Source organism: Camelina sativa, chromosome 11, assembly GCF_000633955.1.
Source record: "Camelina sativa cultivar DH55 chromosome 11, Cs, whole genome shotgun sequence".
Lineage (NCBI taxonomy): Eukaryota > Viridiplantae > Streptophyta > Magnoliopsida > Brassicales > Brassicaceae > Camelina > Camelina sativa.
The window spans coordinates 49,254,097-49,266,823 of record NC_025695.1 but is presented as its reverse complement, the minus strand read 5'-3'; the positions used below and the strand labels follow the sequence as shown (position 1 = coordinate 49,266,823).

The window sequence follows — 12,727 nt, the reverse complement described above, 5'->3', positions numbered from 1 at the left end:
TAAAAAAAAAAAAAAAAAGAGACGGGAAAGGAAAAAAATAATAATTAAGAGGTAATTAATTGCCTACTTGGAGTTGGAGAGTGTATGGCCTCCGAACCGCTAGGGCTTTGATTCGGAGTCGGACCAACTTTAAGGTTGTAAAAAGCAAAAGCTTTGGCTCTGTCTTTTTTGAATGAAAATCTTAACGTTTTCTATTTAATCGAACATTTTGAATGTATGATATCTTTCATTTTGTTCCGACACGTAAATTATATATATATTGAATCATTTTCCTTCTCGAATTATATTATACAAATATATTTATATATAAAAAAAAGAGTACTGTCAAACGTAATTTAAATATTTGATTCAATTATTTGCATGTTTTTTTTTTTTTTGTCAACTATTTGCATGTTTTTCTTGCACCGGTCATTGTATTTTTAGAAGAAGAATATTAAAGCATGCCACTGCCACCTACTTTTGTAATAAACTAATAATCATAATTATAAAAACTCGACTTAATTAATTAGTTTATTTACAATAAGCAGCAGGTATAACCTCTATATAAATGCCCCCATAGAAGCAAGTGTTACTTCACATCACACACTCTTAAATATTGTCAGAGTGATTATTACCAACGATATCTAGTTTTTTTTTTTCTTTTTTCTGTTTTCTTTTTATCACCCATTTTTCTTCCAATGGAATCGTCTATGGGTCAAAAGAAAACATTGTACGCTTGTGTTTTTCTAATGATGGTGTTTTTTCTAGGGTTCAATTGCGTCCATGGACGAACCCTAAAAGACATGAAAACTGATGATAAGATTAATGATGGTCCTGATGATAGCAAGATGATGATGAGGGCGGTGCTCAATGATCTCAAGGTCGATGAGAAGGCAATGCAGTTCTCGCCGCCGCCACCACCACCATCGTCACAGTCTGGAGGTAAAGGGACAGAAGATTTCAGGCCTACAAAGCCCGGCAATAGCCCTGGCATTGGCCATAGTTTACCCCACACTTAATCATCTTCATGCAGTTTCACGTATGTATAAATGTGTTGCTAATAATGTTGTTCGTTTCAAAATTTCTTTAATTTGCTTCGTGGAATAAAATTAGTTATGTTTTTTCAAATTGATCGTGGTTGAATAGAAACGATTACATATATAAGCAAATCATTTTAACCAGCCTAGAACATTTACTACATATATATATATATATAAATATACATGCAAATGCTTTAACATATATATCAAAGAATTAATAATCATGCGCTCGCATGCAAAAAGACAATACGATACGATTACAAAGGTGTGGTAAATAAATATCTTATGCCTTTTTATATACACAGTTCAATGCTTGGTGTAATTCTTGGGTTAATTTTGAATGGTGATAAAGTAACGGCACTGCTACTGCGGCGATTAGAGTGTATCTATTAGAAATTTGTTCACTTATTAGGACTTACTAACTGACCACATATCTCTTGGTACGTTGGTGTTATTACTAAATAAGAATCATGATTAAATAGTAACCGTGAGGTTGATGGTTGAGATTGTTATATAAATGTATTGACTTTTAGCTTGTTATCATTATGAATCAATGGCTTTCTCTTTTTATATATAATTGTTCGTACTATACAAAACAGCTTTATATTTTTTTTTCTTGTAATTAATTATAGCGAACAGTTCCTTAACTAAAGTTTTTTTTTAATACAGGAATAAACTGAAAATTAAAATGAAATGGAAAAGATCTGTGGTCGAAGGCTATGCATGGTAGGCCCTTCAAAGGACTTCCCTGCGTGTGGGAACCAACCAAATAAAAAAAAACATCAACCTTTTCACTTTTCAACATGTCATTATATAAGCTGCATATACTTTTTATTTGCATAGCCCGAATATTCAAAATTGTGGGATATCCTAACGCTAAGTGTATAGCACGAATTACAGCTAAACACAAGTTTTTCTTTCTTTCAACTTCATGTATATTTCGTATAATTGATAATGGAAATTCATCATTTGATTGTTTCACTTCTTTTTATGTCCATATGTCATGCTTATGGAGATCGGAAATACATATGCATCAAGATGCATTGTGATTAAATGTGCATTTTTTTTCGTGGTATTTGTGGTGAGTCGCAGATGATAATATACGTTCTATCACTGTACTGTGATGACTAAACGCCTATAATACAAAAGCGATAATAGTTAGCATAAACGAAAGTTATGTTAACAGAAGAATTAAAAACCTAGCTTGGGGCTATATAGCGTCTACAGATTTTTATTTTAAAATATCAAACTGAACCGAAGTTGTATCAAAATGAAATCAATAATATAATCCATGATTGTAATCAACCCGAAACTATCCAAACCAAAAAAAATATTTTATTATTTTAAGTATATTTTGCTTTAAAAAAAAACTAAGTAGGATTTGATTTTTAGGTTGTAGTAAGCACTCTTGATTTTATAGGTTATGATTCTATTTATTTATCTAAAATTCGGTCTAGACCTATTTGCTAATTAAAAATACGTTTGTTAAAAATAATACTAGTACTGACAGACAACAAAGAAAGAGTGAGTGGTAGGGGAGGAGTTAGTGGTCAAGTTGATGGCGATGATCTTGATTCACTCACTCACGAACTCACTTTTTCTTCTCACTCGTTTTTGATTAATTATTTGTTGAAAGTAATCATTTTTGGCTTTAATACATTTTTGAATATTATGCTCTTACAAGCATGGCGGCGTTGTCGGACACATTATAATGGTTTTAAATGGACGGACAAAATAAAGGAGAACAAGTGTCTATATAAAACTTTCACATGCCGACATTTAAGCGTATTTAATCATACGATAAAAAGTACGTATTTTTATCACTAAAGGTATCTTAAGCGAATTTTCTCACATATCGAAAGTGTTCTGATTTTCGTAATAACATTTCGATTTAAAAAATTTACGTGTAATATATATAATTTAATTACTTCCAAAGATCGGTTTGTTTGATTAAATCAACTGCATACAATCTTTAAAAAATAACTAACTTATTGCTGTCAAATAAGTTCGATTTTATTATTCTTTGTATATAAAAATTATTTCGAAAATAAATAGAGTAGTTTTCATATGCATTAATACAAAATACAGAACAAAAAAAGGACTTCAAAAAATTAGTTTCAAACGTCATTAACACCATAATTACATTTATGCTTACTTTTTTTTTCCGCAAATCAGACTTTCATTAAATTCAAAGAGTAATTACAAAGACGTTATACAGAATTACTGTAACACAATTATTACATCTGCAGATGTATGCGCCATACACTAAAAAAAATACAGCATAAGAGAGATTGACGATGCTTTCCGAAGAGTAGCCTTACTCGCTAACCGTTTATATGATCGGTTATTGTCCAACTTCATATTAGATTTTTCTCTGTTATGATTTGCATGCAGCATCTTGTGGCTGAACTTTTTACAAAACTATAACTGTAAACCTGATGTGTCCAAAGATAACTCTGGAAGATAGACATAATGATACCAATGCTTCCATACCAAAGTCTTTATGACAAATCTCGACTTTGTAATATTCTTCGACATATTCACGAATAGTTTCTCTACCAAAACATCCTTTGAGAAGATCTTCTTGATAAAATTCAACAAAACTCTACTCACCAGGGAAGGCCACCATACTTTGTGTGATCTCATACTTCGGCCAACACCATCAACAACAACACTCAAAAAGCAATGGATTTGAATAAACATAGTCGAAAGTTCTTGATTGTGCATATGTAAAATCATTGCCACGGGAATAAACCCAATCATCCCCATCCCTTGAACAAACTCAATCAACAACGTAACATGAGCAACATCAAATCTAACACTAATTTGGGTCCCTATCATGACCATAAAATTCCATCTAAGCGTTGTTAAAATATTCTTCAAAATCCATAACTGACCATTATCAATAATATATTGTCGCCTATTGATCAAGCCCTCGTTCAGTTTCGACTCGAGAATACAACAATAGCCTAATAGATGAAGTCCCAATCTCATCACCCAAACAATGGAATCACTAGAAGTCACCCTTGGATCCCAGATCTTAATTAGATCTCTGTTTCTCATGTAATAAATATAGAAATTAGAGTGAACAAAGCATATATGGGAGATGAAACAAAAACCATCAATCGGAGATGGGAAGAGACTGACACAATTACTCTTGGTCTGAGGTTTGAGTAAGGTCAGAAAAACACTCTTCCAAAAGAAGAGAATGAAAACGCGAAACTGAAAATAATTCCAACCGCGACAGGGACAAGACATCACAACCCTTTTCCGTCTCCAATGCAAGACTTCCAGTGAAGTTTAGGTGTGATGAAACACCACACAAGTCGAGAATGGTGAGAATGGTACCAGTAAAGTTGATGAACTCAGATCTGTCCACACCATCTTGCCGTAAAGGAAGGAGATTTGGAAACCGGATTTGCCGAAAATATTATCTAAAAAACTGTACATAAAGGGAAATAGAGGGACTGGAATGAAAGAAAAGAGAAATAGAGGGACTGGAAATAGAGGGACTGGAATGAAAGAAAAGGGAAATAGAGGGACTGGAATAAAAAACTGTACAGAAAGAGAAATAGAGAGACTCGGAAAAGCCAACGCCGGCCGGAATCTATGGAGATAGAAAAACGGGTTCTGTAGAGGTGGTGTCGCTTTGAGAGAGAAGAAATGGTTTCGTGCGTCTAGACGACTACATTTATGCTTACTTAAAAATGTCATATACAAACAAAAAAAAAACTAAAGAAGGTAGAAAACATACATTGTAAATTTGTAACTATTCAAATATTAGATTGCTTTTTTTTTTTTTTTACCTCATTAGATTGCTTTCTTATACTCCAATATAGTGGAGTAAGAAACATATGCATGCATAGTTAGGGTCATAAAAATAATAAAACGGTTCTAGAAGCCAAATTGATATAAATACGTACGATAGTTAATATAATTTTTAAGGGGAGGTATATATAATGATTACAAATTTTTTGGTACGAAGAATTTTTTTCTAAAAATCTGACCTGATGTTAACCAACCCTTTTTGGTAGTGGAGAAGATCTTATATTTATAAGTGGGGTTAAATTTTTATAATATACTTTAGAAGTCAAGAATATGATCATACAACTAACTAGGGCATCTCAGGAATTGCAATTTTGCAGTATATAACCAACTAGTTTTAGAACGCGTATTAATTTGTTTAACACCACGTTTGTTACTAAAGAAATAAATTTAAAATTAAAGAAAATCTCTTCTATTTTTTAAAGAGAAAAATCATGCACATAGCACTAAATATGAGAAAGTATATTGCAATTCCCAACAACCATCTTTATACATAATTTTCATATTCTGAAAGATTCTAAAAGTTGAAAATGTAAACTAAAAACGGGATTTCTTACAAGATTTGTATGATTTTTTTTAATAAATTATGTAAAGTATATATAAAGCTTTTGTATATATTATCTATGGAGGAGGTAGCCAGATGGGAGAGGTGTCCTTCTAACATCAGTGCCTTTCTGTGGTTAGGGAAGGGCGGCTTTTGTAGAACTTAATTAGCCTTTCGAAATTTATACTACTTCATTCTCATACTAATTATAAATAGCCATTTTAAATATATAATAAAACGATAGTTAAATTCTGATTGGACCAGAGATAAAATATCTTTTCGTTCATATTTGTGATTTCCGTCAAATTGATAGCTTCTGAAAAATATACATAGTATGTTCCGGTTGTGGTTTTTTTTTTCTTTTTTTCTTGTCACCAAGCTAAGCATGTTCTATCACTGGGAAATTAACAAAAATAAATGTTAGTACAATACGAGTATAAGTTGGTATATTCGACAATGGAGCTAGCACTATGGGAGATTCAGGAACTCTACGGCTCTGCCGAAAACCCCACGCCTAGATTTTGCCGTATAAATATTTATTTGTTTTGCTATAATTGCCAAAAAAAAAAAAAAATTAAAATTCAGTTATAGTTTTATGATGATTGAGTATTGACACCGACGTTCTGATATTATATTTACCTTAAAAGATACCAATTGACACATTTAAATTCTCCTTTTTTCAGCTTGGCTATATGCCGTCCATATATCGATTGTCTATTATTATAGCATATGTTTAATACGCCTCTGTTTTTTATAAATTCGTATCATGCATTTTTATAGTTATGAAAACCGATTCATGAACGGTCCAAATGAAATCACTGTTCTCTTTGTTCCACTCCCTTTCACTTATAAAAACGATATATCTTTCGAACAAACTTAAACCATAAGCCAAATTCTTAACCTTCCTCCCTCATAAACACTTGAAACAACGAACCCCCTTATACAGTTTTTTTTTTAGCATGAAACTCTCAGTTCATATCGTTCTTAGTATTCTCTTTGTTTCGACGATATATTATAATATACAGTTAACCGACGCAAGACACCTGCGGAAAACAGACGATCATGATCACCATTTCACAGTCGGGCACACTGACGATTTCGCACCTACTTCTCCGGGTAACTGCCCGGGTATTGGTCATAAGATGAAGGAGGATAAAGAAAATGTCGAAAGATTTAAAGATGACTTTAAACCTACGATACCAGGACATAGTCCCGGCGTTGGACATTCTGTCAAGAACAATGAGCCTAATGTTTAGAAAAGGTTTTAGCGTATTATTGTTTTTACTAAATTAATATGAAATTTAAATTATTGTGCAAGTGCAGTTTTAATATATAGTGTGTGTAGTTTAGTTTTTATAGCATCCCGCTTGTAAGTGGATCGATTTAAGCATTGTTCCAGATCATTAATTAAATTAAATACGATTTTGTGTTTAATATACTACTATTTTTGTTGTTAAAGAACTTTAATTCCCTGCATGCGATGGCATGTTAATATATACATACTAGTTGATACTTCGTCGTGAGCTTCTTAATACTTGCCATCATGTGCAAAAGGTTGAATATCAAAGCACACGAACAAGACCGGTTTTGACGAATTTTTAAATATCTAGTAATTAAATAAATGAAAAGATAGCTTAATTAATTACTACTACGTACAATTTCTAAATAAAAAATTTGGTGGTGAATATACTAAAAGAAAAGAAAAGGCTTAAAGATTTCCAAAATTAGGTAGAAAGAAAATGACTTAACTGAGTTGTTTATACAAAAAATACTTACTTACCGTTTTTTTCTTTTTCTTTATATTGTAGTGGAAGTTGAAATGATGCTGCAAATAATACAACATAAATAGTGAATAGTGAATAGTGAACAGTGTTTGTGATATCATCATCTTAATTAGTTCATCATATAGATTCATAATTATTTTGTTGATGGGATACTCTCGAAGTCAATAGCCAACCAAACGATTTTTTTTTTTTTTTTTTGTGAATATTATATTTTTGTCACTTTTTGAAACAAAATCTTGGAAAGCGATATGCCCAGAGCCGCGGAATACACTAAACAAAAAAGCGATATGCTTTTCGTATTTCAGTAAACAAAACAAAAAATTGCACCAGCCGGGAATCGAACCCGGGTCTGTACCGTGGCAGGGTACTATTCTACCACTAGACCACTGGTGCTTCGTAGTTGGTTGTTATATCTAACTCCAAAATGCTTGTAGTTCTGTAAATTGAAACAGTTTAATCGTTTTTTTTTGTTGTCGTTTAAACATATGTAGATCATGTTTAAATGAACTGTTTTACCAAAACTATCAAATAATCCAATTATTTACATACTGTAAGCTAACACAATTAATGCTTAAATGAAATATAAATATTACTAACAATCTACTACTTTATTCGCACCTAAATTAAACGAGAATTATGAGCATATTATGTCACACTCATGAAGTATAATTACAAATTATTAATAATTTTACAACTAATTCATATGCATATTACGACATAGGTCTCTGGCCGTAAAGTACCGGAACAGGAAGATCCATAAACGATTCCCATGCATGTGCAGTCGACAAATACACTAATTTAATGCAAATTGTCAAACTTGCATCACGAGATCGCCTGAGAAATTTTTTTAAAAATTGTAAGATACTTTTTTTAAAGAGTGTATATAGATTATAGTATAATTAAAAGGACGTAGCTACTTCATGAATTATGACAGTCTAAACGTGCACCCATTTTTCTTACACTTTTTAACGAATGACCACATTCACCTCAATTTGGTCTGAACTCTGAACTAGTTCCGAAGAATATGCTTTTTGTTATTCGGTGCAAATATTTACCGAAATCATCATATACCTTTTCTTTAATGATATTCTATTGATTCAGAGGAAAAATTTGCAAATTCTTAAGTACACGTCTTTTTTTTAAGTGCAATATCTCTGATAAATTATAACAAACCTGGTGTTGTAATTAACTTGTAACATACATATCTGGTGGTTACAGCTTTTTATGCTTGTTAAATGTTAATTAAGCCTTTTTCTATATCAATCAATACTTTTGGTCACTTCTCCAGTTATTCTACATATACAGTATAATTTTATTTTTGAAGTTACAGCTAAAAGGATGATTAATTTGTAATTTTTGTTGTTATTGGGTATATATGCATGTATATTTCATTCAGAGACTAATGTTCTATGGCAACGCCATTTCCTGTTCAATATTTTATGAACTCCATTCACGGAGTTTCCCCAGAAGCTTGGAACTTATATAACCAAACTCTAATTATTTTCCATGTGTATAAATATTAGATTATTTTGACCTTAAATATTAAAAATAAATAAGTTGTTGGCTTTGTTTGTTGGAGTTTCACATGCACCAGCTAGCTAGTCATTTTTCTTCTCCATAAATAGCCATCTAGAGTTGAAGTCATTGATACATATATACACTCTTATTCACATATTAATTTACTCTCCTAAGTTTTTTTTTTCTTTTATTAGTTTCGTTTACTCTTGAAAATTTAACACTCTCTCATCACTGCTATGGCTAAATACACATTGACTAGCTTGGTACTACTACTAACAGTAGTGCTGGTTTTCATTCAGGATTCTCACATCGTTGAAGGTCGACCTTTGAATTCATCGGGAATCTCTAAAAATATCTCGAAGAAACTTGGTGGCCGCCATGGCTCAAATCTGTCGAGCAAGTTAATGACAGAAGATCATTCCTTGGATGCGTTTCGGCCTACCAAACCCGGGAACAGTCCAGGAATTGGTCACTAGCAATATACATATATATGTTGTGACAAACTACGATGGCAGGGATATGTTCTTATATATAAGACATTTATTTATGACAAAGTAAGATGTTTTTTTTTGTTTGTGGTTACGTCGACGTGTATCAGCTAGGGTCTCTATGTATTCTTCACTGTGTGTTTTCTCGTAATTGTAATCAATAAGTCTTGAACTTCAATTGAATCGCGTTGTTTCTGGTAGTTTATCTAGGATTTAAGGGTTCATTTTTCTTTTCATTGCGAGAACAATAAGCAGTACGTAGTTCATTTTATTAGCATTGAATTCGTTATATAAGATTTCAAATAAAGTATACTATATTAATCTTGATCATATCAAATTCATCAAACCGACAATATATAATGCTAATTGATGAAAACCCATTGATTATATTAGCAATCGATTTTTTTTTTTTTTGTGGAATCACATTATGGTTCTACTATTCTGTAATTCTACGGGCAATAATATAAGACTTGTAATTGATAAAGTACACAAGGAACTTAACTATTTCATAACTGAAAATATAAGAAATTGATCACACACTCACAAATCCATCGACACATTCATAATCGTTTCACCAACCACGAACTTTTATTTGGTAAAAAAAAGGATTATAAATCAAACATGTATATCACGTTTGAAAAAAGTTGTCAAAGGAAAAGCTAAAACGGCGACTTTACATGGATGGATCCATTAGGGTTTATCTTTGTATAATTTCAACGTTAATATATCTAAAACAAGATCAAATTCTCTATTAACTTCATAACTTGCATCCCCTGCAGTGATGGTATTCTATATTTCTACTTGGTGCTAAGTCATCGATATAAGATGAAATTGGAGGATACGAAATATGAGAGAAAGTGGAAAATTATATTGAGCGGACGAATAAAATAACTACCTTTTTCATTAAATATAAAATAAAATAATGATTTTGTAGAATTTTATTAATTACTTAAGTTACTATGAAATATGAATAATGGAAAACATGGCCTTTTATATTTGCTAATTATTTATTTAACATGAAATGAACACCAGCTTTTTGTAAATAATTACAGCTCAGAAAATACTGTACCCACGACGTTAGAAACTCAATATATATGTATCTATCATTAACTTACATATGGACCTGGTCGTTTGTAACTATTGTAGCTTGTGTGTGTCATTTTTCGAATTATTAACAAATGTTATAAATAGCAAAATAATCTAGATTTAACAAAGACTGGGAATAATAATTAATTTGTCTAAACCATGGTGGTGGGTCTGACCAAAGATTTGTGCTGGTCTCTAGATCTTTAAATTGACGGCTGTGGCTGATTTGAAAGCTAAGAGCCAACTAACCTATTTTCCATATTTGGTTTAATCGTTAATTAATGATTAGTGGTCACAAGTATATTGGCCTTAGGGCATATGGAATAGTGGCAAGGGACACTCTGTTCGTGTGTTATTATAATGAAAGCTTTTCCATGGTACTACTACTAACCTACTAACTACTAGAGTACTAGTATTATAAAAGGTGCAGCTCTTGAGGAGTTTGAAGGGCGACTTGAAGTTCGAGTATTAATTTATATATTAAAACAATGTCAAAGTGATCTAATATAATAAGCACCCAATGGTCTTGGAGTACTTTAAAGCCTGCTCTCGCTGTCAATTAATACTTAGGTAGCCTTTTAACATATGTAGGTCTCATAGGTACGGTTCATTAAAACGTCAAGTGTGATTATATTAAAACCGTACGATTACGACATTATTTATTAATCTTCTTTTCCAAATCGTGTCATAGCTGGGGCATTACGTGAACGCGATTTACGCACCTACATTTATTCGATCGATTTCAACAAGCCTAAACGTATACATACTAGAACAATTGGTCATGTATTCTAGCTATGCCACAAATAAAGTATATGCGGCAGCAACACTTTTGAGCCATGTCGATCGAAACATTGCTCGCCTGAAACAAAGAGAATCCAAGCCATGCTCTCCATAGTAAGTCAATGATTCTTCCACGAGTATTCATACATATGAATATATGATCATATCCTATCGTATCAAAAATCATATATGGTAAACTACTCATAGTAAATTAATTGTACTTTTTCAAGGATATATATACTAATTTAGAGGTAAGGAAGCAAAAGGGGGAATATAAACAATTAGGCGCAAATGTGAAGTGGTGGCTGTGAACCTTTTAGCTCATCTGAGAAGTTGGGAGCTAGCTTCCTTCCCAATTCACAACAACCATTTATTATATAAAAAAACATTTATATTAGTTTTAATTGAACACTACACTTTAAGTGGTCTAAACTTTTCTGGAAGCGATATATATATTTTATAAATGTGTAAACCCCATAATTATATTCTAACTAGCTATGGTTCACAACTTCACATGTTACTTTGGGTGCCTATATATATAGACACCCTCAAACCGAAGATTCCTTAAACCCTTTAATTAAGATTCAAGACTCTTCATGTGACATCTCTTGACTACTATTTATAGATTCTTATAAAAGCTTGCATTTCTCCCTTAAACCCCAATAAACATAAAGAATCAGTGCGAGACTCTTCTCATTACTATTTTTACTTAATTCTTGACAATTTTTATCAACAAAAAAACTCGAATCATCATCAATGGCAAAAGCTGTGTTCTCGAATTTTGGCTTATCTCTTCTTTTTATTGCAATAATCGTGTGTCATATACCAACCGAGGCAAGACACTTGAAGACCCATAGAAATTCAATAAAAAACAGCACTCTCAGTGTATACGAAGGAGCCGGTGGCTTGATGAGAACAGGAAGAGGCTCGGTGAAGAGTGCCGCCAGCAAAGAAGAAAAATACGGCGTTGATGAGTTCCGGCCAACAACTCCGGGAAACAGCCCTGGCATTGGCCATTAATCCATTAAAGCTTAAATAATTAAAATATTTACACACATGCTCATAGAGTCCCAAGTTTAAATATATGTTTCTCTTTTCTTTTAAAATACTAAGCTTTAATTTTTGGTTAAAGTGTATTTTGTATCTTTTACATATATATATTCTTTTTTTTTTTTTTTTGACAAACATATATATTCAAGTTATTATTCGTGCGTATGTAGCAACCTACGTTGATTGACAAAAAAAAAAAAAAAACCAAAAAAAAAAAACAAAAAAAAAGCAACCCACGTTTGGATTTTGTGTTTTGAATTAGGTTAGTTAAAAAAAGAACGGATGAAATTACCTTTAACCTAAATGGTATACATATTTTATAAAGACTTGCCAATATAGTTCAAGTATTACATAAGTAACCAGTTTATAGTGTTCACTCTAATGTTTAGGAAATTATGGTTCGAAATCTTTTTACGACGCTTTCTTAATCATGGTCAAAGTTAAGGGAAGAAGAAGAAAAAGATATTTTACAGACAAAATATAACTAAGTAAAACTTGAACCAGAATTGATAGTAATTAGTAAATGTGTCGGTGTCGACGATCTCTTTATGTATATTATCATGACCCATGAGGTTGGTGAGCACTTTGGACTCTGAGTTTGAGTGAGTGATATCTGTACGACCCCACACGGTC

General features: G+C 32.0%; 2 protein-coding genes and 1 non-coding gene across 3 annotated transcripts; 2 read left to right on the top strand and 1 right to left on the bottom strand.

The window, feature by feature from the left end:
• LOC104727349 lies at positions 594–998 on the top strand. Its single transcript, XM_010446425.2, has one exon. The coding sequence runs from the start codon at positions 678–680 to the stop codon at positions 996–998; it is 321 nt and encodes a 106-aa protein (XP_010444727.1). The 5' UTR covers positions 594–677.
• Positions 6,314–6,696, top strand: LOC104727348. Its single transcript, XM_010446424.1, has one exon. It carries the CDS (start codon positions 6,348–6,350, stop codon positions 6,642–6,644), a length of 297 nt encoding a protein of 98 aa, XP_010444726.1. The 5' UTR covers positions 6,314–6,347; the 3' UTR covers positions 6,645–6,696.
• TRNAG-GCC lies at positions 7,495–7,565 on the bottom strand. The gene has a single exon. It is a non-coding gene; the product is annotated as a tRNA-Gly (tRNA).

Excerpts from the sequence above, each read along its gene's own strand:
- LOC104727349 (XM_010446425.2), top strand. The coding sequence starts at position 678 with ATGGAATCGTCTATGGGTCAAAAGAAAACATTGTACGCTTGTGTTTTT.
- LOC104727348 (XM_010446424.1), top strand. The coding sequence starts at position 6,348 with ATGAAACTCTCAGTTCATATCGTTCTTAGTATTCTCTTTGTTTCGACG.